This window comes from Canis lupus, chromosome 1 (assembly GCF_011100685.1).
Source record: "Canis lupus familiaris isolate Mischka breed German Shepherd chromosome 1, alternate assembly UU_Cfam_GSD_1.0, whole genome shotgun sequence".
Taxonomy (NCBI): domain Eukaryota; kingdom Metazoa; phylum Chordata; class Mammalia; order Carnivora; family Canidae; genus Canis; species Canis lupus.
The window spans coordinates 93,852,521-93,880,155 of NC_049222.1; the positions used below are offsets into that span (position 1 = coordinate 93,852,521).

General features: G+C 46.6%; 1 protein-coding gene and 1 non-coding gene across 5 annotated transcripts in view; both read left to right on the forward strand.

The window, feature by feature from the left end:
- The window catches only part of RCL1 (RNA terminal phosphate cyclase like 1), a 59,940-nt gene extending 33,094 nt beyond the window's left edge, over nucleotides 1-26,846 (forward strand). For 2 of the 4 annotated variants that reach the window (XM_038527255.1, XM_038527257.1), the window contains exons 6-9: nucleotides 6,432-6,557; nucleotides 10,772-10,928; nucleotides 16,151-16,254; nucleotides 26,069-26,846. In XM_038527255.1, coding sequence (XP_038383183.1) covers nucleotides 6,432-6,557; nucleotides 10,772-10,928; nucleotides 16,151-16,254; nucleotides 26,069-26,219 — 538 coding nt within the window. In that variant the 3' untranslated portion in view covers nucleotides 26,220-26,846. Of the gene's footprint in view, nucleotides 1-4,483; nucleotides 4,714-6,431; nucleotides 6,558-10,771; nucleotides 10,929-16,150; nucleotides 16,255-26,068 lie in introns of those variants that run through there. The other 2 variants (XM_038527258.1, XM_038527256.1) reach the window with 2 other exon arrangements.
- MIR101-2 (microRNA mir-101-2) lies at nucleotides 16,926-16,980 on the forward strand. Its single transcript, NR_049226.1, has one exon. It is a non-coding gene; the product is annotated as a microRNA mir-101-2 (primary transcript).
- Nucleotides 26,847-27,635: the final 789 nt, after the last annotated feature.

Genomic DNA, 27,635 nt, shown 5'->3' on the forward strand with positions numbered 1-27,635 from the left:
ATGTTCTGTCGATGTTCACTGGGTGAAATGTTCTGTCGATGTCTCTTAGTTCCATTTGGTTTATAATGTTATTCAAGTCTCCTGTTGCCTTATTGATTTTCTTCCTGGATGTTCTATCCATTATTGAAAGTGGGGTAAGAAGTCTAATATTATTGTTGTATTGCTGTTTCTCTATTCAGATGTTCTGATGTTTGCTTTATATATTTAGGTGATCTGGTATTGAGTGCATCTATGTTTATAGTTACATCTTTCTGTTGAATTGACCCTTTATCATTGTATTCACTTCTTTGTCTCCTGTGACTTTAAAGTCTTTTTGGACTTAATCTATTTTGTGTAATAGAAGTATAGTCACCCCTACTCTCTTTTGGTTCCCATTTGCATGGAACATCTTCACTTTCAGCTTATATGTCTCCTTATTTCTAAAGTGAGTCTTTCACAGACAGCATATGGTTGGATCTTGTTTTACCCATTCAGCTACTTTTCATTATGGAATTTAATCCATTTACATTTTATATTCTTTGTTTTTAAGCCTCCAAGTGACTCTAAGTTTACTTGAGTTCTGTTTTGCAGATGGGGAAACTGAGGCTTCACAGGCTTAAAGAGTTTGAGTCTACATCACACTGTTGATAATGACGTAGCTGGGATTTGAGTGCTGATTGCAGCCCAGGCTTTTAACCTCTATGTTCTCTTAGAGGAAGGGAGAGTATTTGGATTGAACCTTGAGCAATAGAGGCCTGTGAAGTGGAGCAAGAAAGGGGTGCTTCAGGCACAAGGATGGGCCTGTGTAGAGACAGTGGTGCACAGAAGTTTTGGGGGTGGCAGGCTTTGCAGTGTGGACTGAATGCAGGTCTGTCAGTGGTGTTTGGTAGTAGAAGATGGAATGTGAAAGATAGGGCAGGAGCCAGTGAAGATTGAAGGCCATGCTGACAAGTTGGCTTTTATTCCAAAGTCAGTAATTTTCTAGAGAAATTCCACATTAAGATGATAACTTCCAGGTGCTGTGGCTCAGTCTGTTGAACGTCTGCTCTGTCAAGAATCTTTTTTTTTTTCTTAATTTTAAAGATTTTATTTATTTATTCATGAGACAGAGAGAGAGAGAGGCAAAGACACAGGCAGAGGGAGAAGTAGGCCCCATGCCCGATGTGGGACTCCATCCCAGGACTCCAGGATCACTCCCTGGGCTGAAGGCAGGCACCGCTGAGCCACCCAGGGATCCCCTTTGTCAAGAATCTTGAGAATCTTTTTTTTTTTTTTTTTTTAATTTTATTTATTTATTTACGATAGTCACACAGAGAAAGAGAGAGAGGCAGAGACACAGGCAGAGGGAGAAGCAGGCTCCATGCACCGGGAGCCCGATGTGGGATTCGATCCCGGGTCTCCAGGATCGCGCCCTGGGCCAAAGGCAGGCGCCAAACCGCTGCGCCACACAGGGATCCCGAATCTTGAGAATCTTGTACAATTCTAGGTGCCGACAAGATCTGAGTGAGGGCGGGTGTTGGAGGTGGGGGGCTGGATGGGGTTGGGTGATGGCTTTCCCTGTGAGACTTTGACAAAAGAGGTAGATGTGCACTTCTCAGGGGTGACATAGGTGCTTAAAGTCCAGTTTTGTGTGTCTCAGGAGGCTTGGAGGTGGTCCTACTTGGGGGAAGAGAAGTTTGGAGAGAGCTTGATTAGCTTGAACAGTAAGCAATGAGGGGACCTGGTGGTCCGCACAGTGCAGGTGGAGAAGGCCGTTGTTGAGATAAAAGGCTGCTGCCCTAAGTTCTCTATAGAAATCCTCCAGATAAGAGGAAGGTATAGCAGAGCTTCGCTGGACGGTGGCTTCTTCTCTGCTCAGCTATCCTGGGGTGTGTCTCAGGGCCATGCTTGGTAAAAATGAGGAGAGAGTGGACCCCGAGGTGGGGAGGGAGTTTCTGTCCTGTGAGCCCCCAGATTGATGCATATAGTTAAACTGACTTTCTGAGGTGATGTTCTCCATGGAGAAATGGAGATGCCATGCAAGTAGGTAGGTTTTTATTTTAATTATTTTTAACTAAATATTCCTTTTCTACTTGACCCATGTCAGTAGCTTATAGCTCAACCCCATTCTTGTTAACAGGCACACCCTATTTTACTGTATACACCCAGAATTAAGTCCTGTTGGCGATCATTGAGTTGCTTTCCATTTTTCTCTGTTGCTGAAAATGCTGCAGTTGATAACCTTGCACACGAAATCTTACGTGCCACACTCCGGGCTGTTTCACTTTGTTTTTTCTCATTTGAGATTTGTTTCTTTAACACTCTGTTGTGGCGGTAAACTCTGCTTGGAATCCATTCTCTGTAGTCTGGAAATGTGATTTCCAGAGTGTACTCTGTTTGTTTTGACACAGTCTTGTAACTATGTGGGTTCCAGAGAGACTGTCCCACTGGGGTCCCAGAGTACTTGGAGTACTGGGTGTGCAAACGCCTCATGAGTCAGCCTTTGATGAGGGCGCTGAGAAATGAGGAAGCCTTGGGGATTGTACAGAGGAGAACACGAAAGCGTAAAGAGCCCGAGCGCTGGGCTATAACCCTGTTCGTTCCTGGCTTCTCCCTCTGGTGGTCTTCATGCCTTCCCTGGATAGAACTGGTGCCAGGAAGACTCTTGCTTGGTTCTGAAGCTCAGACAACTGAATCTCCCTGACACATCAGGCCTGTAGTGCCTTCCTCCCAACTCCCCAAGAAAGTAGATGTAAGTGCCCTTGCTTAGATTCTTGTCTGCAAACCAGACATTCCAGCCACTGGTCTCCAGAGCTGCCCCTTTCACAAACATCTCAGTGGAATGTGGGTTTGAATTAAGATCACCTTCTTGGCCAGTTTTGGAGCCTGGGAAAAGAGAGCCGCCTTGGAAAAAAAGCTTTAGTTGGTTTTGTGGGTTTTTTTACTTGCAAATCTGGTTACCTGTTGGTCTGAGTTTGGAGGTTGTAGTCCCCATAGGAGGGCTTGGGCTGGGAGAACTGGCCCTGCTCTTGTGGGTGGTTGTGGCTTGAATTACCCCCCAGAGCACATCTTCTCCCTCGCTGACCGCCTGTCCAGGGTCTGGGAAGGAGCCGCAGTGACTGGACAGTGTGGTTACCTTTGATTTAATGCCACCCACTCATTCTCTCCCTGCCTGAGGAGGGGTGGTGGGGAGAAGGGAACACTCTGTTTTCAGTTTGTGGCACTCTGCCAGAAGCTCATGACTTGGTACATGAGAGTCACATGAAAAAGCTGGGTGGAGGCAGAAGATGGGAGGGAGTTGGAATTTGTAGGACAACTGATTTCCTTTCCCTTAGATATAATTTCTTAATATGGTATTAATATCAGGACCTCTGGGTGGCTCAGTGGTGGAGCGTCTGCCTTTGGTTCAGGGCATGATCCCGGGGTCCTGGGATCAAGGCCACATCAGACTCCCTGCAGGGGATCTGCTTCTCCCTCTGCCTGTGTCTCTGCCTCTCTTCTCTGTGTCTTTCATGAATAAATAAATAAAATCTTTTAAAAAATGATATTCATATTTGGGCTCCAGGAGATTCACAATCCCCTGAAATTGTCGGCAAAATTACATGTGCCTGTTTCTTGAGGGAGTGTCCATAGCTTTTATCAGATTCCCAGGGATCTCTGATTCCTGAAAGGCTGGGAATCTCTACTCTGGGATTTGAATCTTGGACTAGCAGTAAGAAAAGCAGTAGCTGGCGTTTACTGGGCTCCTACATCACACCAGGTACCACTAAGTACTTTACGTGCATTATTTCATTTGAGCCTCCAAACCTCGGGAGGAGAATATTGTGATTTATCCTTCTCTTACTGATGAGAAGATGGACACAGCCCAGGCCCAGAATGATGCAGTTTGCTGGAGCTAGGACTTGAATACAGGTGGTCTGATTCTAGAACTCTTAGCCATTCCTTTGTAGGGCCTCCACACCAAGCTGAGTGGTTTCACAGTGACTCTGGCATAAAGCCACCTTGTCCCTCTCCACTGCCAGGATTCTGGAATAGGACTCCACTGGCCCTGAGTTGGTAGAGTTACCCACCTGGTTTCCACATCTCAAGGTTGGAAGGAGGAGGGTTGTCTTTGTTAAGTTGCATCTGTTTAATTTTGTATCTCACTTCTGTGACCAGCTTATGCTCACTGGAAGTCCCGGAACTGGCCCACAGGGTCACTGTGAGCATAAGATCAGTTGCTAATGTACCTGAAAGAACTTCGGGAGCCATGAATATTGTGGGATTATATGTCAGAATAGTGATATTCATGCTCTCCTCGGGAGAGTGGGCAGCATTAGGCTCAGAAGGGCAGCACCCACCCGGTCCAAAGGGTATGAGACCCGGGACTGTTTGTCTAAGCTGCCGGTGGTCAAAAGTACATTCTGGACAGAGAGGTGGTGATGTAAGTGGGCCTTGTGTGTGTATTGAAAAATCCTCTTTGCTCTTTCCTCATTTCAGGTTTGTCCTTTGAGTCAAGTCAAATATTTATTGAGTATTTCTGAGTACAAAAATAGGGTATGAGAGTCCTCAGAGAGCTCTGCTCTGTACAAAAGCAGAGTCCTTCTTCTTATGGAACATGTGGTCTTGTTGATGAGCAAGGACAGCATGTGTGTAAATGAAGGAAGACATACGGCAAGGCCAGGTGGAGACCACAGGCTGGTGCTGGCTGGAGGGCCTCTGGGAGAATGAGGGAAGGAGGAAGGAAGGCAGTTCAGATGCATCTGGACAGTTTGGGTGAGTAGAGGGGGTGATGGTGCCAAGGTGGGGACAGGCACCAAGCAGATTGCCAGTGAGGCCTGGGAGGCCTGGGCTAGCTAACTGTGGGTTCTTGCTCGTATGAGGAAGATGGATCTTTCAGTGGAGGGTGCAGGATGTATCATGGAGGGGAGATAGATGCCAGCCAGGTTCTTTGCAGTCTCTGAGCATTTCATTTCTGCAGCTCAAATGAACATCGAATGTGTCATTGACAGTAATTTTTGAACAGTTGGGCCAGAATGGGCAGACCACGCATCTTGTTTTCCCCACTGGATTGCCATGGTGTGTGTGTGTGTGTGTGTGTGTGTGTGTGTGTGTGTCAGAGTAGTGAGAAGATCACATGTTGTTACTTTTCTGTTTCTTTAGCCCCTGGCCCCACGTATGTAGCCACCTATATGTAGCCACCTCTCGACCAAACATCGCACATTGAAAGTACTCCATACTTATTTTTTGATTTGTGACATTGAGGGGAGCCAGTCTCTGTGATAAAGTCTAATTTTAGGTAATTGTTTCTACTTCTTTAAAAATCAGCCTTTTCAGGAGCGCCTGGGTGGCTCAGTTAAACATCTGACTCTGGACTTCAGCTCAAGTCATGGTCTGAGGGCTGTGAGATTGAGCCCCATGTTGGGCTCCATGTTGGTTGTGGAGCCTGCTTGAGATTTTCTTTCTGGCCCTCCCAACCCCGTGCGCTCTCTTCAAAAAAAAAAATTAGGAAAATAAAACTCCAGGCTTTTCGCTTGAGTTTATGTATCTTCCTCCTCTTCTTTCTAGGGGTGCCCTGGTGTAAAGTGCTCATTACCAATATTTTGATTATAAGGTAATAGCTGTGAGAAGCTTGTAGCATCCACAAATGGAGTAACTGACACTTAAATAATTGAAAATAAGCTCTGTGAGTTGCAACAAACCTGTTTAGGTCTTTATAAACAGCTACCATATGCTCTTTCACTAATCTTTTTCTGCTTTTCCTGTCAACACATGGGGGGTGGGGTAGATTGAGATTGGCCCATGTGAGCCCCAGTGTGGTATCTCTTCTGGCCTTAGGTTTGCAAAAGAAAGACTCATTAGTTACAGCAGTGGGGATGGTCAGAAAACACTTATCTTCAAAGGGAGTCTGGCTCATCCCAGACAGGCAGGCTGTTTCTTTTTTTCTTTTTTTTTTTTTAAGTTTTTATTTTATTTTATTTATGATAGTCACACACAGAGAGAGAGAGAGAAAGGCAGAGACACAGGCAGAGGGAGAAGCAGACTCCATGCACCGGGAACCCGACATGGGACTTGATCCCGGGTCTCCAGGATCACGCCCTGGGCCAAAGGCAGGCGCCAAACCACTGCGCCACCCAGGGATCCCAGGCAGGCTGTTTCTTATTCCAAAATTGGGTTGAGCCATTTCTAGGAGGGGAGGGCATCAGGTAGGAAGTCTAGAGCAGGCTTGAGAACTCTTATTTTATACTCTCCAACTCTACTTCTGGGTGTTTTTCATTGTGATTGTTTTATAATAAATTATGATACAATAATAATAAATGAAAATAATCTAAAAATCAAGTTACGGTATTACAAAGGTAAGCAATTAAATACAGCTGGAAAATAGAATGGCGTTAGAAGTCCCATTTTATTATATAGTTCCACAAAGAGCCGCTGGCTTCGTAACAGACCTTCCTCTGTCTGGAGTTAATGGCACCCTTAACCGTGGATCACAGGTACTCCGTGCGTGTGTCACCGCAGATGGCAAACCGGATTGTGGATTCTGCAAGGAGCATCCTCAACAAGTTTATACCCGATATCTATATTTACACAGACCACATGAAAGGAATCAACTCTGGGAAGTAAGTGTCTGTACATTTTTAGAGCTTATTTCTGCAGCTAACCAAACCTTTTCACACTCCTGTCCTGATTGAAGTGAAAGCTGCCAGCTCTGTGTTGACAGGAAGAGTGATTCCAGAATCAATGTCCTCTTGACTTTCTGCTGTTGTCACCAGCCAGCACCTTTAGAGCACCTGTCATGTGAAAAGCACTGCAGTGGCCAATGCTGGAGATGAGGGGTCCAAACCCTAGCTGGGAGGAGTTAAAACCCAGCTGTTAATAAACAGTGCCTCTGGCTTTAAATCCCATCTCTTCCCACGAAAAATTAAAGCAAACAAGTTCTATTCTGAGTAAATAACAGTTCAGGGGAAAATATCCCTTGTTGGTCTGTGTCAGTCAGCCTCTCTCTCCATCAAGGGGAACAACACCCGTAGAGCCAAAGAAAGTTGTTATTGCAGACTCAACTTGGGTTTAGCTAGAGCCTTTGTGGAAAACCTCATTTTAGAAAGTAAAAAGTTAACGATGATATGTGTAATGAAAATACTTGTTCTAGGCTTTGCTTGTATATTTAGCAACCAGTAAGTTAGGGAAGCAATTAAAAACTAATTTTTTTTATTATGGAAATGTTAAATATACAGAAGAGTTGAAAGGCTAGCCCAGTGAACACTTGGGTGTTAGTCCTACCTGTAGTTAACAGTGAATATTTTGCCAGTTTTGCTTTAGTTGTGTGCGGGTTTTCTCTGTTTTTGTTTTGCTGCATCATTTCAGTGTGAACGACAGTGTCATTATGCTTGGAGTCTGAAGCTTGTAGATTGTGTCTCCTAAAAACAAGAAACATCAGAGATCAGCTGTCATGGGTTCAGAAATCAGTTTTTTTTTTTCACTAAGTAGTAGCACAGCCCATCCTTTCTCAGAGCCCTTTCCTCTGAGCTTTCCTTTGACTACAGCCAAAGAAGGGGGAGAGCACAGGAGGGCTGAGCCTGTTAGGGCATTTCTGACCTCTCGAGGCCCATAGGAAAGATGAAGGTGATTCCAGCAACCTGGGGGCAGCTCATGATTGAGAGCAACAGGGTTGGGGGTGTCAGAAGGTACACTTGGGAAAGAATTTGTGTGCAAACCTGTCCCTTTCTAGGTGTTCAGAATGGTCAGTGATGGTCGCAAACCTTTGATGTGCTGCTAAGGTATTACCAGCACTTTCCTCACTCATTTGGTAGGAGTAATAATGCTGGCCAGCATCATTAGGTTGCTGTAAAGATTAAAAGATCACATATGTAAGGCATGAATGCAGTGGCTGGCACACAGTAGGTACTGCAGAGATGCTGATGCTGCTAAGGCCACTCTAGGCCACTCTTCCCTTTTTCTCCTCTTGGCCATTCTCTGGGGAGAAGAGATTGCAGAGCAATGGGGAGCATAGGTAGCAGCAGGGCTGAGTGGCTTGCTCTCCATAGTGTCTCCTCTGTCTGGCCTCTGGCTCTATAAAGGTGACCAGGAAAGAAGTGGAGCAGGTCTGAAGGCCACGCTGCCCCCAACTGTGGTGCAGCTTTTTTATAAAGCCATTGACTCAGCTGACGCTGGTGCGTGGTCCAGTCCCATCCCTGCAAAGGGTAAGTAGGAAGGTCACGTGTGGATCAAGACATGGGCGTGATGGAGGTTTGTAGCTCATCAACTCGAAGCCCCACTGAAAAAACGTTACATGTGAAAGCAATGCATGATGTTATGTTAGGTTTGTGTTTTCTAAATCTCAAGTTACAGGTGACAAGCATTCTTCCTTCACTGTTAAGGAAATTATGGAGTCATAGTGGGTATTTTCTTCTGATTCTGTGGGGTATCCACATAATGAGGTTTATTGAACTCTGAGACTGAAAGTGTATGATATGTGGCCATGACCTAGAACCTTGGGGACCAGCAGTTCTGAGTGGTCTGTGTCAGCTCTTTTTTTTTTTTTTTTTTTTTTTATTTATTATTTATGATAGTCACACACACAGAGAGAGAGGCAGAGACACAGGCAGAGGGAGAAGCAGGCTCCATGCACCGGGAGCCTGACGTGGGACTCGATCCCGGGTCTCCAGGATCGCGCCCTTGGCCAAAGGCAGGCGCCAAACCGCTGCGCCACCCAGGGATCCCCCTGTGTCAGCTCTTTGACCAGTATGCACATTTGCCCATTGTCGCATTTTGATTCACAGTCAGGACTTTTAAACAAATCTAATCCTTTACCAATTGGGAAGTTTTGGAAGCTGTCACTTGTGTACTGTACTAAGGCAGATCTTCAGTGAGGTCACCTGGTGACCAGCTGCATTTTCAGAACTTGAAACAGGCCTGATAACACACACCCCAGATCGGAGCAGGAAAATTGGAGGAATGCACTAGGGCTTCCTGTGTTCTCTGTTCTGTTTTTTTGTTTTAGAAAAAACAAAGTGGGACAATCTTTATTAAATACAAAGTTTATTGTAATAACTACACACACCTCAAAAACTTCACGTGGATGGAAAAATTTCGGAAGTTCTCGGGAACTCTAGGTGAGCGGGTTAAAGCAGTGATGGTAGCTTATCTTCTAGTTCGGTCTCCCTGTTTTCTACTTTTCTCGTTCGCGTGCCACAACCTGGACTGCTGAGCTGGATGCTCTCCTTCCTCCTGGTCCAGGGACTCAAAGGCTACTTGAGATTGTCCCATGGTGTGATGGCTGGGTGGCATGGCGTGAGGTGGTAAAGCATGCACCCTCTGTTCAGAGCACCCCAGAACCTCTGTTCTCACTCACGCCCTCCCCTTGGCAGGTTTATTAACCCTTGGCTGCATAGACAGCTTTTTTTTTTTTTTTTTCTAAAGAAATTGAGGAGTGACCAAGGTAGCTCATATATACGTTTTGTAACATTATAGTTTTTCTGCAACAGGCACTTTGGCTAGTTTTGTGTTGGACATATAGAAAGTGCTTTAGGAACATGAGTGTTGAATTGTGTTAAAGGGGGCATATATATAGTGATTACATGCGGAGTATACTGCTGGGAAGTACATATTTTTTTAAAAGGCACTGGACAAAGTAGATGTCCACGGGATGCCAAACTTGGAAATTTTATGGTGAGGTAGTATATTTATTGTCTGTGGACTGATTTTGTTTTGTGCCAAACGGATTGTCACTAAGCTCTGTGAGAACAAGAACTCTTGTGTTTGCACATGGTGCTCCAGGTCCTGGCTGTGGAAGCTTTCCCCCAAATGTTTGCTGGATGCATGAGTGAATGAGTCCACTATGATTCTGGACAAGAAGGGTGCTAGCTTCTGGCTGTTGGTGGTAGGAACACAACGGAAGAAACACAGTGCCAGCTCATTGGTTATATTAAATGAGATCTGAGCGAGAGATGTTCCTTCAAACGAAGGTCTGTAGGCCCTTTCTGGCTTGCTTGGGACTTTTCGTGACGGGAAACCGGCTTGGTATTTTGGAAGAAGAGCTGTCATCAGTGGTTTCCAGGCTACGCATACCTTCTGGATTGGTTGAGGGCTGAGTACCGTGGTGGAGAACTTTTGTGGGCTTTGGAGTCTGGAAGACCTGTGTTTGAAATGCATCACGGTCACTTTCTAGCTATGTGGACTTGGTGCTGGTTGCTTAATTTCTCATTTGGTTTTTGTTTTTGTTTGTTTGTTTTTAAAGATTTTATTTATGAGAGATACACAGAGAGAGGCACAGACATAGGCAGAGAGAGAAGCAAGCTTCTTACAGGGAACCCGATACGGGACTCGATCCCGCCGGGACTGGGATTCCGCCCTGAGCCAAAGGTAGATGCCCAGCTGCTGGGACACTCAGGTGTCCCTTAATTTCTCATTTGTAATATGGGGGTGGTAATATTTACTCAGAGTTGTGGTATCAAAGCCCCTAGCTCAGAAACTGGTGATAAGTAGGTGCTTAGTATCTGGTATTCCTTGTTAATGTTACTTTATATGTCAATTGATCATTATAGACTTTCACAGTAGGATCTTTCACAGGGTAGAGGTGTGCGGGAAAGGAAGGCAGGGCCAACAGGAAAAGCTGTGCCAACTTGTGCAATCTTCCAGTCCTGCCCTGTATGCTCTCACTAGGTCATTTGTATTTCCAGTATAAGCTAGTAGGAACTCTAGTAGGGCTTGGTGTGGCCAGATAGAATGCCATCAAAAAGATGTTTGTCTTCTCTTTTCCTTTTGTGGGTGAATGTGAGCCCCCCACCCCAACTCCCCATTAACCCTACTCATGTCTGTGCCTTTGACTTCCCAGGTCTCCAGGCTTTGGGTTGTCACTGGTTGCTGAGACCACCAATGGCACTTTCCTCAGTGCTGAACTGGCCTCCAACCCTCAGGGCCAGGGAGCAGCAGTGCTTCCGGAGGACCTCGGCAGGAACTGTGCCAAGCTGCTGCTCGAAGAAATCTATAGGGTATGTCCTCAGTCTCTGCAGGTGTGGGAGCGAAGCCATCAAGAAGCAGTTTCTGCTGTTTCTCATTTTCTCCCTTAGCAACTTTCTTCCCTTCCAAGGGCTTAAGCCAAGGAGTTAACTTGTTCCTACCCATTCAGCAGTTTAGCACTAACTAATTTAATGGATTAGGTAAGCTAGTCCATCAGTAGAGATCCAGCTCCACTGGTTTGGGATACAGGGCAGGTAAGTTTAATGGGGAGAGGAAGGAACTGGTGGTTTAAAAAAAAAAAAAATTGAAGCATGTTTGGTGGTGATTGGCAGTTGAAGAGCACACATGCCCTGACCAATGCAGGCACTGTCTCTTAATTCCCTGTCTCCCTGCCGTAGGGCAGTGGGGCTCACTGTTTTCAGATTTTTCAAGAGAAGCTGAAAGTCTGGATTTGTGTGTGACAAATCAGATAGAAAATAATATCCACAGGCTAGATTTTGTAGCGTGCCCTGGAGCACAGAACAATGTCTAGAGAAGGCAGTCCTATGTCTGAGCACGGTAGGTGCTTGGAAAGATCAGAACACGGCGAAAGACAGGACTTCACCAGTTGCCATTCTGCAACTGCAGCTCTGCTGTGGGACACAGCTCAGACCTGTCTGGACCAGCCTGTCCTCCTCGTTGCCCAGAGTCTTTTCTCTGTCAAGCCATATGAACAACATGCCCATGTGCGCACACACACTCACTGTTTCCTGAAGATGGTTGAGGTGAGGGCGCCTGGGTGGCTCAGATGGTTAAGCATCTGCCTTCGGCTCAGGTCATGATCCCAGGTCCTGGGATTGAGCCCCCACGTTGGGTGGGAGAGGAATCCCTGCTCAGCGGGGAGTCTGCCTTTCCCTCTCACTCTGCCCCTCCCCCTACTTATCCATACCCTCTCTTGCTCTGTCAAATAAATGAAATCTTAAAAAAATAAAAGATTTATTATTATTTTTTAAAGATAGTTGAGATGACCTAAAAGAAGCAAGGAAGAAATTGGAAGGGAAGGAAGAATGATGGCAGGAAAAAATAAGATGAAGCTGCCTGAAAATATTCTTTAAGATTTCATAGGCTTGATTAGAGGAGAGTCACAAATGTAGCTCCAGGATTTCTGTTACTCTGCACTATCTTTTGCCTTGGTTCCACGTCTGGAAGCTGCAACTTTCCCCTTGACATGCGGAATCCACTCAGGCTTTGAGGGATGCTTCTCTGCTGTGTAGGCGAGGCCTCATGTTCTGGAACTGAGTACTGGTGAGAACTGTGCTCTGATAGTTTGCTACTGGATGGTGTACCGTGTTTGTAAACTGTCCTTTCTCTAGCTCAAGAACCCTACATCTCTGCATTTGTGTATTTATTCTCGGTTACTAGACCTCTCTCTGGGTCTTTCTGGGAGTCTCCCAGGGAAGTTTTGCCCTGTTTAAAGCAATAGAAATCACAGGTGAGCCCAGCGAAATAAAACCAGGAAGGCGGGTACAGTGGTGATTTTTCTTTTTTCTTCACTTCTTCCTTTTATCACTGTCATTGATTAATCATTGTGGTAGGGTGACGGCTGGGTCACGGGTATTGATCCTTGTATAGGCCTCATCAAGGGAAACAGCTGACAGACACAATCTACTCTCCCAATCCAAGTCAGCATTCTGGGAAACATGTTATTGGTCACCAGGTGGAACAAGTAAGAATGAACTGTTGCAGAGTTCATTAAGATTTCCAGGTCCTAGATGGCTTTATTTAATGTCCATCTAATTAAAATGAAGACAGATAAGGTATAACTGTTTTCAGGGGAGTGCTTTCATCTCCTGTGCTCACCATTCAGCTGGAAAGTAGTGGAGGAAGGAACCACCCTGTCACATGACATCCTCCTGGTGGAGGGCAGTCAGGATCTGGCCTCAGAGTTTTTGAGGCTAAGTCAGCCCAAAGTTTGGTGCTAAATTTAGTGACCTTTTTTCCTTTAATTTTGAAAGACAGGTAGTAACCGGAAGCTGGGGTAAATGATGAAGAGCTTGTTCTGCTTGTGACTTAGTACTGGAGGTTTGCCATCTAGGTGTGTGTTAGGGAAAATCGCATGTTTTATGGGCAGTCCTTAGCCCCTGTTGACGTGTGCAGAGGTCCCTTCCTTGGTCCTGTGGTGGCTGGCAGACCCTCTCCCTGACCATGGTGGATGCTTCTATCTATTCCCAGCGGACCTGGGTCCCTGGAAGCATCACGTTACAGAGCTGGCCAGTGGGAGCCACATGCACAGCTGGAGTGTGCATTTTATATCCACGTACATAGCAGATGTTATAGGCCTCTGGGTGAAAGCACAGCCAGCCCATCAGTCCATAAGAGAGAAAACATGCAGTCTGGATTAGGTTATTTCATTGTTTCTTTAAACTCCAGTTAGGTTCTATTTTATACCATTTTCTTGTGCCTGGACCATGTTTTTTGTCTTTGTTTTTAATCACCAAGAAAACATCCTTTGTATGTCTATGATCTTTAATTTTTAAAAGGATGAAAATGCTTTATGCATTCATGAATAATTTTTTGAAAGATTTTTATTTATTTATTAGAGAGTAAGCACATGTGCAAGCAGGGGAGTGGGGGAGGGAGAAGAAGAAGCAGACTCCTCCCTGAGCACGGATTCTCATATGGAACTTGATCTCATGACCCCAAGATCATGACCTGAGCCCAAATCAAGAGTTGGACACTTAACCAACTGAGCCACCCCAGCTTCCCTATGAATAACTTTTTTTTTTTTTTTTTTTAAGATTTTATTTATTTGACAGAGAGAGAGCACAAGCAGGGGGAGCGGCAGGGAGAGGGAGAAGCAGGCTCCTCGCTGAGCAGAGGGCCTGATATGGGGCTTGATCCCAGGACTCTGAGATCATGACCTGAGCCAAAGGCAAACACTTAACCGACTGAGCCACCCAGGTGCCCCATGAATAATTTTTTATAGGTGTGTGATGTGACGTGGTTTAAATGAGTAATAAAAATCCATCCCTTTGAGGGTGTGGCCTTTTTTTTTTTTTTTAAACCAGTTTTAATCCTCTGGTCTGATCCTTGCTCCATGTATGTCTCTTCAGTTGCCTGGCCCCCTTGGTTCTGTAGCTGCCTCTGAACTGCCTTTCTCACCTGTTGCCCTCCTTCCTACCACCCACCTCTCCAGCATCTTCTTCAGTTCACGTCTCTCCCAGGGACACTGATCTCATTGTTTCACTCCTGTGTTCAGAGACCTCCAGCTTTTCACTTTCCCAGGATAAAGTCAAAACCCAGTTAGAAGAACCCTACCTCAGTCTGTATTTCTCTCTGCCCGGTAGCTGTCTCGTTCGTCTCCTCCATAGAAAGTGTGCAGCCACGTTTCTTTGGCCTTTTGGCTGTTCCTTGCTGGCCCTGGCTCCATCCTTCCAGCCCCGTCCTCCTGCTCTTCCTTCTGGGGCCACCTCAGATCCCTGTCCCCAAAGCCTCTCTTGGGTGCCAGCTCAGTGACCTCCCTCCTGCCCGCCTTGGCAGCCCCAGTGCCCCCAGCCCCCAGCTACTGTGTAGCGCTGACTCCCCTTGTATTGTCTCTGTTCCTGCTCCTGTCTCATCTCCGCAGTTAGATCGAAGCCACTTAGTACAGGGTCTGGACCTTGTCCCTTGGGGGTGGCTCCACTTTGCCCTCTGTGGTGTCCTGTGCACAGACTCTAGCATATTGATTGCACTAATATATTGGTCCAGCACATCTTAGAAATCAGGGAGAATGGTAGAAAAGCAGCACTGTGGTAAGAAGGAGAGATGGAGGAGAACAGTTGAATTTTAGATAGTTGGGGCAGCTTGGGTGGCTCAGCAGTTTAGCACTGCCTTCAGCCCAGGGCCTGATCCTGGAGACCGGGGATTGAGTCCCGCATCGGGCTTCCTGCATGGAGCCTGCTTCTCCCTCTGCCTGTGTCTCTACCTCTCTCTGTGTCTCTCATGAATAAATAAATAAAATCTTTAAAAAAATGAATTTTAGACAGTTGTGAAAGGGAGTAAGTTCTGTAAGGCAGAGTTTCGTTGGGCCTCCTGTTCTCCATGGGTCACGTTTTCCTTTTCAGATGGAAATATATAAGCTAACACTTCTTGTCTTAGACTTTGCTAAATGAGATAAATATTGTCCTGTAATATCTCTGGTAGTTTGGGAAGAGCAGTGGGTTTTTGTAAGGCCTAGCTGTAGCATAAAGTCCCTTATTTTCTGACTCCATGGTCACAGGTGAAGTCTGACAGCAGAGAATGGATGTCTGTGCCTGAGAACTCACTTAGTCCCTACCCCACATGCACTCAGAAAAAGGACGGTGCGTACCCACAGATGCAACAGTGGGTGGCTCCCTGTTCCCTTCCCAGTCTGAGAGCTTTGCCTTGGCCAGGCATGTGCCATGCTTAGAAACTGAGTGTCTTACTGTGAGGCTTAAAAAATACATGGAGATCCAGGGTCACCCTGCTTTCACTGTGTACCATGTAAGTTTGAATTGTTTTAAATCAAGTTCTCACAGGTAGGATGATGAGAAATAAAGACACTTTTAAGGGCACAAATATCAACAGCCGTGACACACATACCTGCAGAAGCAAAATGGCAGAAATGGTGGAGAAATTCAAGAATGAAAGAAGAAAGGCAACCAAAGCAGTTGTGTTCTGATATAGAGGAAAAGGAAGGAAAGATGGGGGAAATAATCTATAAGCCGTGAGAAGTAGTTCTCCAGTGTTAAGGACACACAGAGAGACAGGAAGCTTCTGGAACATGGCCAACAGTTCCTGAGTATAACAGAACGTGTGTGTAGGTGAGACCCATGGAAGCTGATGGTCTGTCCACGTCATTAGCCATGGTGCTCCGTGACAGGTCACAGTGTGAGAGCCCTAGGTAATTAACCTTACGTTGCCTAGAACCGATGATGCGTTTTTGCTTGTATGTCCTGCTGCTGCTTTAATTACAAAGGCAAGGTTTCATCCTTCACCAGATGCAATTCAGTAAGCATGGGTGTCTGTTCATTCACATAGTCTCTGCAATTATAGTCGTTTTTATTAACTCTTACTTTCACTCCCTAAAATTAGTTGGTATGAGGATTACTCTGAAAAGAGCTGCCTCCTGTTTTATTACTGCTTGAACTTTGTGGTCTGCTCTTCCGTGGTTCTGATTTTCTGGGTATCTGAGGTTGTTCCTTCCCTCTGGTCTGTTGGTTTTCCATTTTCTGGTTGGTACAATGATTAATCTTTAAAGCATTTGTGTTTACAGGGTGGATGTGTGGACTCAACCAACCAAAGCCTGGCTTTGTTGCTCATGACCCTTGGACAGCAGGATGTTTCCAAAGTCCTGCTGGGACCTCTCTCTCCCTACACGTGAGTTGTTTCCCTTCGGCCTTGCTATTGGTCCAGGTTAATCCTCCAGTTGCACAAAATGACCCCGTGGCTCACGCAGCTTGTCATTGTGAACACCTGCTGGTACCAATGGTTAAGGAGGCAGAGGTTGTCACCCTAAGCCTGCTGTTGAACAAGGATTTTGCTTTCCGTTCCTTCTTGTAGCTTCATCATACCTGTGTCATTCCCATGTCATCAGAACCACATGATAAATACTGGGCTTTTGTCCATGCCTTCGATTTTGTTTCCAGGCAAACTGCTGGTTCTGTTGCAGCTTGGATTTTGTTATTAGTTTTTTAAATCCCCCTTTTCCTTCACTGTGGTAAAGAGGACCGACCGTCTTTTTATCCAAGAAGGTAGGGTATGAGCTGGCCGGAAAGATGAAGGAAGAGGCAGAGTTTATAGTCATGCTGCTGGACTAGTGGGGAACTACGATGGTGAGTTTGAGGCCCCGGGTATCACCCGAAGTTGACTGCCTACGGGGGCTTCCGTCATCAACAGCAGAATAGAGGCAGCCTGTCCCACTGACAGGAACAGCCTGTGAGCGCTGACATTGTGTGCAGGCATGTCTACTTAGGTCACTGCCTGATTCTCTGGGCGGCCGTGCTGGGAAGAGATGCTCAGGTAGACTTGAGACTGAACTGTCCTTTTTCGGTTATCATGGTACCGATGCTGTATATCTGAAAGGTACAGTACTGTGATAACTGAAGAATGGTGGTGCCATCACGTGGGGAAGAGGCCAGCGCTGCCACGGGCTGCCACGCCTCCCGCCACGGCTCAGGAGCTTGAAAGACATTCTTAAGGAGGCTTTTTTGGGGGGGAGATTGTTTTGGAACAAGTTGATATTGTTTTGGAACAAGTTGATTGGAGTCCATTGTGTTAACAGAGGGAGAAGACTGATTAGCAGGAGTGTGCTGAGGACCACGCTGTCTCCCTGTAACGTGTGTAAAGTATTTTGCAGCACAGGAAAACTGAAATTGAGTCCATGACACACAAAACACCAGGAATCCGCATGGCTCCAGGCAGCAATTAGAGAGGGAGTCAGGGCTGAGGGGACAGCACCCTGAGTGCAGAGATGGACTTCCCACGGGGAGTTTGCTGGAAGCAGCTCCCTTCCGCTGGTTAGCGGCTCTCACTGCTGCGGCTTCGCTGGCCTCTACTCTGGGGCAGCCAAGGGCCTGGCCGCTCACACAGCATGAGGCTGTGTCTAGAAATGTGTGTGGTCGTCGGGCATGGGGTTTGGCAGAACAGTATGTGAAAAATGGAATGTATATTTTTATTTTTCCTTGACAGTTTTTTCTTTCTTTCTTCTTTCTTTCTTTCTTTCTTTCTTTCTTTCTTTCTTTCTTTCTTTCTTTCTTTCTTTCTTTCTTTCTTTTTCTTTTACTTTTTCTTTTACTTTTTCTTTTTTTTTTCTTTCTTTCTTTCTTTCTTTCTTTCTTTTTTTGCTTTTGGAGATTTTTTTTTTCTTCATTTGGCTCTGGGGCCTTTATATTATAATCTTTTCAAGTCCGCAGTCCATGTGGAGATGGTCAAGATGTGACTGGACATTTTTAAAAGTTCCTGTGTCCTCCTCAACTCACTCCTCACCAGACATTAATTGCAGTGTCCTATCCTGTCCTCCAGAGACCTTGCCTAAAATTACAGCGTCTCCTGGGAAAACAAGTGGTCTGTTCTGAATAGAGCTTTAGAGGAGGAGACAAATTGCAAAATTACGTGTTTTGAGACTTGCGGCTAGGCCTTATAGGACATTTGTCCTCTGGATTACCTGCGTCCCAGGGCTTCACGTAAAAGGAGGCTGCCATGGTGGGGGAATGGGCAGCTTGGCACAGGGGTGGGGGTTTGGAGCTTATCTTTGGAAGCTGTATCTGTTTGGCACCCTTTTTGCTGTTATCACCATGGAAGGTTCCAGTAGCCCAGAGTGATGAAGGGGCCCGATAAACGAGTTAATATTGTATTTGCATACAGTGAATGGGGGAAAGGAACAGAATCCATAATCAGGACGATCATACTTGGGGGAACCATTTGTCCTTGGATTTAAGAGCTTTTGAGATCAAACCATCACACTTATTTTTATGAGCAGTTAAAGTCATAAAAAACCTGTTCTCTGCACCACCAGGTTTCCAACGACAACCAGAAGCAAGACCCTCTTTGGTTTAAAGAAATTTATTCCGACACTTCACACATTTTGATTTTTATAAATAGCTTTTCAAATGTCTGTTTACAGAGCACTGGGATTAAGGAAGATGTTTTTTCTTGCAGTGTTGCTTTCAAATCCTTTCTGGAAAATAAGGATCTCTGTGTTCTTCCCTTCTTTTCCTCTTCCTCTGTCTTCAGGAGATTGCTGCTGGTGGTTTTCTGTATTTCTTGAAAACCTATGTCTGTATGTGTGAAATTCTTCAGGAAGGCCGGAGAGATTTTTTTCAGTAGAATAAAATAGTATTGGATGGCATGCTAGTATGTGTGGAATCTATTTCTGTTGCATTTATTGAATTTTAGATGGTTAGTTGGTGACAGTGGTTTTGCCTTCCCCTCAAAAAGCTTAACTTCAGAGGTTAGGGGAGGATTTATACTTCATTTAAAAGCATGGTGAACAGCAAGAAAAATAAATCTTAATGAGCGTCTTATTTTTTTTAAGATTTTATTTATTTATTTGACAGAGAGAGAGAGTGCATAAGTAGGCAGCGCGGCAGGCAGAGGGAGAAGCAGACTCCTTGCTGAGCAGGGGGCCCGATACAGGATTCCATTCCAGGACCCTGGGATCATGACCTGAGCTGAAGGCAGATGCTTAACTGACTGAGCCACCCAGGTGCCCCTAATGAGCATCTTAATTAGCACTTTTGGAAATTGTTCATGATTAGAGGCTGCAGTCACCAGAGCATGGTGCATTCTGTGGGTGCACAGGCCTTAGGGTCCTGCCTACCTAGATTTCAGTTCTGGCTCTGTCCTGGAGCTCGGGAGACTATGGACTAGGCATGGAGCACCTCTGAGCGTCTGTCTCGTCACTAGAGATGGTGAATGGTCCTGAAGTCGTGGGTTTTTAGAGATGGAGTGAGGCTTGATCGGAATTGGGTACTCCGCCCTCCTGGTGTGCAGTGCGCCTCACAGAGCTCCGCTGATGCCAAATGCTGGGGTTCCTGCCTAGGCGTCCCCTCAGCCTGGGAGGCTGAGTTTCCTGGTGAGGTCACTTTGGACACCAGGAGGCTTAGTTAACTTGGTTTGGGTGTTCTCGGGCCTGAAGTCAATGTAAATTGTCCACTTGGCTATTTTTAAATCTGTATTCATTATGACCAACTTCCTGCAGTCATGTTACTAAATAAACCACACATATCTTATTTACTATTCCCCAGAATTCTGTAGGGTCAGTTTATTTAATGAACACTTAACAGGGTTTACTGTTGTCCAGGTGTTGTTTTAGGTGCTTTAAAAAGACGAACTCACTTAGTTTTCATGATAACCCTATGAGGGCGATAGAGGCAGGTAGGTATTTATTCTTCATGCTCCATTTTACAGGTGAGGGGGTTGAGGCATGGAGAGGTCGAATCATGTGCCCTGGGGCACACAGGTCAGCCAGTGGGTTCTGACCAAGAGTCTCGTCCAGAGTCCTTGCTTCCCTGACGCATAGTGCTCTTGTGTAAGACCTGGGATTCCGTCCATGTTGCTGGACTCCAGACACCTCCCTGCCTCAGGCCGAGTGCCATGCTGCATCTTTTCAGAGAGTCCTCGTTTCAAATTCTGCTGTAAAATGATCTCTGTCTATCTTTAGTTAGAAGTCTAAAATAAACCATGCCACTTTGTTTTTTCTCTCACTTTAATAAATGACCTTTTTCCAGTGCTTATGAAGTGCTGGGGAGCAAGAGCCCAGTGTCCTTGCTGAGAGCGCCCGGGGTGGGGGGGACTGTTGGTTCCCCCAGTCTGCAGCACCGAAGGGGAGAACACCAGGCTGCTCAGGCTCCCTTGCTTAGCTGCAGCCTGCAAGCTTCTGCAGCCCCCTCTGCCTTCCATCTGCGGAGTGCTTGAAGTCCTGCGAAGCCCTGTCACTCTTATTACGCTTTTTACCCCAGGATGTGTTTGGCATATGGGAAAAGCAAGTGATAGCCTAACTTTTTAGATGAAAATGGTGAAGTAGTTAAATACGGTTATAAAGGCAGCAGGAAGCAGAGAGTTAGGCTAGGGGAGATGTAGGTCCCAGACTGAGTTCGGCGAACTCACTGTGAGCATTCATTCTTGGAACAGAGGTCAGTGGGCTTTGGGAAAGCCACTGTCTGGCAGGAAAAGCACCACTGATGTATTTTTTTAAAAGCTGGCGTGTCATGACTATGAGGCCTCATTGAGCAGATTGTCTTCCCACCCCCTGAACCTTCCCCTCCACTTCCAGAGCAAGGCCCTAGGCCTCAGAGGCAGGTAACCCTAGTACCGAAGTGACTTTGGTGGAGCAGGAGGTGGGACCCCCTGTTGGGTTTTGTGTCCTTGGAGCTGCTGAGAGAGGGCTCCCTGTCTCAGGATGCTGTCATCCTGTCTGTGTCGGGCTTTAGAAGGATGACCTGGTGAGAGGGCAGTGGTTAAGGGGTGGGCCGGGCCCCCTGAAAAGTCCCGGGCAGTCAGGTTCAATGGGCAAGCCCAGTGGCCTTCCCCTGTTGACCAACAGTGTTGGTGGGAACAACCCACTCTTTGAAAATACATAAGAAAAATGATCTCTGTGCTCTGGAATTCTCTGAAAGCTGCTCGTCAGAGGGACTAAAGGCTAAAAGTAGGTTTTCGGTTTTGTTTTTTGGAAAACAAATAGTTTTTTCCTGAACAACAACAAAAAAGCTAAAGATACAGTTGTTTAAAGCCAGGAGTTCGAACCCTTCACACAGGAGCTGAATAGAAAGAGTTCCACGTGCCTAAAATAAAATGATCTGCACTGTTCAGGTCATCCCTATGCTCCACCGAGGGCCAGAGTCACTGTCAGCGTGCCACAGGTCTGCTTTCTGTGTGGCTCTGTGCTTGTGTCCAAGGAGCAGGGGCCACAATGCAGTGAGGTGCTGGGGGGGAGGGAGAGGCAGGGGTCAGTGTGGGCTGGGGGGGGTAGGGAGGGGCAGAGGGCAGTGGGGGCAGGGAGCAGTGTGGTGCTGGGGGCATGGGAAGGGGCAGAGGACAGTGGGCTGGGGGGGTGGAAAGGGGCAGGGGGCAGTGTGGGCTGAGGGTGGAAAGGGGCAGGGGGCAGTGTGGGCTGAGGGTGGAAAGGAGCTGGGGACAGTGTGGGCTGGGGGTGGGAAGGGGCAGGGGCAGTGTGGGCTGAGGGGTGGGAAGGGGCAGGGGGCAGTGTGATGCTGGGGGCGTGGTTAGGGGCAGGGGGGCAGTGTAGTCCCAGCACAGGGCGGCGGTGGGGAAGGTGGTGGGGAAGGCGGGGGATGTGAACTGGGAGGTAAGGTCGTAGGTGGGGCCGCAGCCCAGGGGAGGGCTAGCCTCAGCGCCCAAGTGAGGTGCTGAATTCCTTCAGGAAGGGTATGTTGGTCCAAGGTTCTTTCTCTGTTTCGGGAGAGTGGGAGGGGGTGGGTGCATGGAAACCTCCTGTCAGTCCCCCACACAGACTTCCTCAGACAGGCAGAGGGGCTGGCTGAACGGCTTGTGAGACGTGAAACCAACTTTGCTTTTCCTCGCCTTTCCAAAGGCTACAAACACCTGAGGCTGCAAATACATGGGCTGTACACTCAGCCTGTGTTTCTCCATCCTCGTCGGGGAGCTGGGGGCACACAAAGGCCCCTGGGGGTTCTGCCAGCTGCAGAGGGCGTGTGGGGTTTCCAGCACAGTCCACCGATTGACACAGCATGGCAGGCTGAGGAGGTTGGGGAGGCTGGGGAGGCTGCAGAGCCGGGGAGGTGGGAAGGTTGGGAGGTGTGAGAGGCTGGGGAGGCTGCAGAGGTGAGGAGGCTGGGGAGGTGGGGAGGCAAGTATGCCCCTGCTGGACCCCAGGCCCACAGAACAGCTGTTTCTCCTCGGAGCACAACCAGGGGAGCGATGGTGGTTTGCCGCCAGCTGGAAGCTTGGCCCGCAGATGTAAATTGTGGGTTTGATGTGTTTGTTTTCTCCCCTGGGACAGGGTGGGGGACGTGGTAAGGCGGGGCAGAGAGTGAGACACTGCAGATTTCAGTTGGCAAGGCAGGCAGGGGAGGATCTGGCTTACTTCACTGCTGAGGATGGGGACGTCCCTTGTCAAGGTCCCGAGACCTCAGCACTGTTCCCCAGCTGCTGGAAGAGCACCCGCAGGGGAAGTGGACTTCGCGGTAGACACGGTCTTTACCCTAGAGGGGCTCTAACTGTGAGTGTATGTGGGGGGGACAGAAGCAAGTAATTACAGACACTGTAAGTAATTACAGACACTGTGAGTAGAACCAGGAACGCTGGGGAACCAGAGGCTGTTCCATAGGAGGTGCCCAGGGGATGTGACATCGCAGATGGAGATGGAGAGGGAGCGGGGAAAGTGAGAGACATTTCTATGAGCCTGCCCTACGCACCAGAACTACCGTCCAGGGTACCTGCTGTTTCTTCTCTTAGCCCCTGGTGTGCTGGTCACCAGCCAGATGGGGTGCCAGCTTGTTCCATCCCCTTTGCTCTCCTCTGGAGATGGAAGGACAGAGGGACAGAAGGGGCAGGAAGTTCACCGCAGCGGGCTTCCTGCTCATTTGGGTACATGCTGCGTGAGGGCGGAAGCCAGGTTCAGTACTTCTGAATTTCCCAAACATTACATATATTTATTCATTTTAAAAAGCTGGATTGAGATAGAATTCACATACCACCCACTTTACCCATTTAAAGTACACAGTTCAGGGGTGTGTGGGTGGCTGAGTTAAGCATTCAACGGTTTCTGTTTTGGCTCAGGTCATGATCTCAGGGTTGTGGGATTGAGCCCCATGAGGGCCCCCACTCAGGTGGGGCCCTCTGCCCCTGCCCCTCCTACACACACATGTGCGCACTCTCTCAAATAAATAAATCTGAAAAAAAAAAGTGTACATTTTGGTGGTTTTTAGTATATTCACCAAGTTGTGTAATTATAACCACAGTTTTAGAACAACTATAATTTGAGAACATGTTCACCACCATAGGAAGAAAAACCCTTTGCGCATTCATAGTGGTTTCCTCTCCTTCCCACCCACCCCCCACCATGGCCCTGGGCAACCACTGATCTGCTTTCTGCCCCTACGATCCCCCTCTTTTGCACATTCTATATAAATAGACTCCTACAACATGTGTTTTTTTGTGACTGGCTTCTTTTACTCAGCATGATGTCTTCAAAGTTCATCCTGCTATAGCGTATGTCAGTACTTCTTTTCGAGGCTGAATAATACTCCATTGTACGGACACTCCGCATTTTGGTTATCCATTCTTTGCTTGACGGGCATGTGGATTGTTTCTGCTTTTCTAGCTGTTATGAATAATGTTATCACGGATGTTTGTGTCAAGCTTTTGTGTAGGTGTAGGTTTCATTTCTCTTGTGTGTCTACCTCTACCTAAGAGGGGGATGATTGGATCATGTGGTATATCTTGATTTAATAGTTAACTGCCAGACTGTTTTCCACAGGCCACACTGTATTAACATTCCAACCGCAGTGTTGAGGGGTCTGATTGCTTCCCATCTTCACCCAGACATGTGAGGTCTCTCTTTTTGATTGTAGCCGTTCTGAGGGGTGTGAAGTGGGATCTCTTAGTGGTTTTGGTTTTCACTTTCCTAATGACTAAAGATGTTGAGCATCTTTTCAGATCCTTTGCCTGTCTTTAGTTGGATTATTTGGCTTTTTTAATATTGAGTTTAGAGTTCTTTATATATTCTTAATGCCAGACTCTTACCAGATACATGACTTGCAAATATTTTTTTTTCATCCTGGGAGTTGTGGATCCCTTTGTGGATCCCCATCCTTTCTTTATTTCCTTGATAGTGTTTGTTGATGCACAAAAGGTTTTAATTTTGGTGAAGTCCGATTTACCTGTTTTTTCTTTTATCACTGTGCTTTAGGTGTTGTATTTAAGAAACCAGTGTCTAGCCTAAGATCGTGAGGATTTTCTCCTGTGTTTCCTTCTGTGAGTTTCATGTTTTAGCTGTTAAATTGAGGGCCTTAGTCCATTTTGAGTTAATTTTTGTGTATGATGTGAGGAAAGGGCCCAGCTTCATCGTTTTGCCTGTGTAATTGTTTCAGCAGCATTTGTTGAAAACATTGTTCTTTCCCCATTGAATTATCTTGGCACCCTTTTTGAAAATCAGTTCACCATAAATGTGGGTTTATTTCTTGGTTCTCAGCTCTTTCCCATTGGTCTTTATGTCCAGAGGCAGTATTTTGAAAGCTCCTCAGGTGATTCCATGTGTAGGCAGGGCTAGAACCATCTGGCTAGGGTTGGGAGTTTGGATGTTTCAGTTGGGAGGCAGCAGGATTGCTGGATTGCTGGGTTGCTGGTTCCTTCGTCATAGAGAGCCAGCCCATTTGTTTTTAACTAAACCAGTGTTCCCAAACTTGCCTGATGAAGAATCACCAGGGATACTTGTTACAGTCGATTTCTGGGGAAGACACTGGGGAGACGGCCTGGTTAAGGGATGGGGAGGGGCCGTCTTTGTGTTGGCCTATGCTTTCAAGCTCTACTATGTGGACCCTTGCTCCCTACCAGTTGTTAGTTGAGTAGAACCTTTCAGGAACTTGTGTGTTTAATGAATTCTCTAGGGGAGTCTTATGGTGGGCCAGCTGAGGAGACACTGAATCAGCTAGGCCCAACCTATAGAAGCCTGCTTACCTGTGCCATGGTCCTTCCATAGAATTGCTGTTCCCACAATGATGTTGGGATGGGATGATGTCTATCATTCTTTTTTTTTTTTAAGATTTTATTTATTCATGAGAGACACAGAGAGAGAGAGAGAGAGAGAGAGAGAGAGAGAGGTTGAGGCACAGGCAGAGGGAGAAGCAGGCTCCATGCAGGGAGCCCGACATGGGACTCAATCCTGAGTCTCCAGGATCAGGCCCTGGGCTGAAGGTGGCGCTAAACCGCTGAGCCACCCGGGCTACCCCATCATTCTGTCTTAAAGGAGATGACGAGGAGCAGCCCTGTGAAACTCCTTGTCACGGTTACCCTGGGCCCCTCCCTGGCCACCTTGTCTAATATGCTTGCCACACACACACAAATACTGTTAGACCCACATTTCTTCACATGCCCCTGCCTTGTTTACTAGATTTAAATTTCCATAGTACCTTTAAAGAGTATTGAACTTGTCTACCCCACTAGATTGAAAACTTCCTGAGACACAAGGGATTTTTTTTGTTGATTGCAACATCCTCAGCACCAAGAACAGTGCTTGGTACAAGCTAGGACACACTCAGTAAACGTGTGTTGAATGAATAGAAAGATTTTATTGAGGTTGAGAAGCGAAGAAATCTGCTTTTGGCATCTGCTTGGTCTTACATCATGATGCTGTGAGTCACAGGAGTACGTGTTTCTCTCTCTACGTGAGCTGCTCAAAGACTAATGCTGGATTTATGTCCACTTGAACTGCTCGGGGCCTAATGACTTATGTGTCATGTACTAACCTCGGACCTTTTAAAAATTAATTTATCTTGTATTGTGTGAATCTCTGTAAGCTCTAAATCACCTTTGGAAACTGGCAAGCTGTGAATAAATACTATTTAATGAGCCTTAATAAGAAGTTCTTAATTTCAGATATTCTTGATCTGTGGAAGTGAAGGCTTGGGTTCTAGGTGGGGGAAGGAGAACTTTTTTTGAAAAGAGAATTCCTTTTTCATTCCTTCCTTGTTGTTGTTGTTTTCCTTTTTAGGATAGAGTTTTTGCGACATTTGAAGAGCTTTTTCCAGATTATGTTTAAAATTGAAACCAAGCCATGTGGCGAAGAACTCAAGGGTGGGGATAAAGTGCTGATGACCTGTGTTGGTGTCGGTTTCTCCAACCTTAGCAAGACTCTCAAGTGATACTCTTACCTGATAAGGTCCCAGCGCCTACAAACAAAGCAGAAGTTGCCATGGACACCCAAAGAGATCAAGCCCAGATTCATCCAGGACAGGATATGCTCTTATATTAAGGATTTGTTAATTCTCTGTTTTAAAAAAAAAAAAAAATCAGAATATTTAAAAAAAAAGACATCTCTGTATCATGTGGTTTCTAGCCTTTTCTGCGGTGGCGCTGACTTTCCTCAGGAAGCCCATGACGAGCACTCCCTCCCTTGGCTCACTTGGATGAAGAGTGTGCCTTCAGAACAACCTCACACCTGCATTTCAGCAGTGCCTCCCCGGTCTTCATCCCTGAGCTTCTGTTGTTGGCTGTTTTCCAGACCTATGGAGTCTCTTGCTGTTCTTCCTGTAAGGACTGACCACTTTGAGCCTCGGTTTCTGTATGGGGATTAAATGAGATAACAAGTGGAGGGCACAGCTATGCACTCGCCAGAATGGGATATGGAACTAATTTGTCCCTCATCTTCTGAATGGACTGACATCTTGGATGTGGGTGCCGCTCCCTGTCTGATTCACTGTATGAATCTATGGGGCCGTGTGTGCCTGGGGAGGGCAAGGGTCAATTAAAGTTATGGGATATTTTCTATATCTAAAGTGTGCAATACATTGTCTTATTTTATCTTCATGATAGCTCTGCGATATAGATTTTACTATATTCTTAAGAAAATTCAGAAAGGGTATTTTATTCCTTTGAAATTTATAATGTGAAGACATTAGATCTCCTGGTTTAAAGTCCTGCATGTAATAGTGTCAGAGTCTGGAATTTGACCCTACTTGCCAGCTACTCAGTCAGATTATTGCTGTTCCGTGGATGCTAGTGGAAGACCTGCAGATCTTGGGTCAGAGACACTTTGTTACCCGGAGCACAGCAAGCAGCATGAGCTTCATGTTTGTATCAGGTTTACCCTGTCCCCCAAGCCCCACAGTGGTGACGTGGGGTGGGGAGGGGGTGGCCCAGGCAGATGCTGAGTGTGCAATGGGTTTGCATCACAGCCAAGGAGTCTGCATGCTTGGGGATTCCACCTCTTCCAGCAAGCCTGCTCTTGGTTCCAGATGGAGGCATTACTGCATCCCTCAGGACCGCTTGCTGTGAACACCGTTAGGAGAAAGAAAGGGCCCAGGGAAAAGCCTCTTGAGCAAGAACATGCAGGAACACTTGGCCCATGGTGGGTTGCCCCTGACAACTAGCAGAGTCTATATTTGCTGTGTGTATGGGGCTGTGGTTGACAGGAAGGAGAAGATCTAGTTGTTTCTTTTATTTTTTTGTGAATATTTATTTGAGAGAGAGGGCACAAAATAGCAGAGAACACAGTGGAGGGAGCGGCGGAGGGATAGAGAGAAGCAGACTCCCCACTGAGCAGGGAGTGTGACATGGGG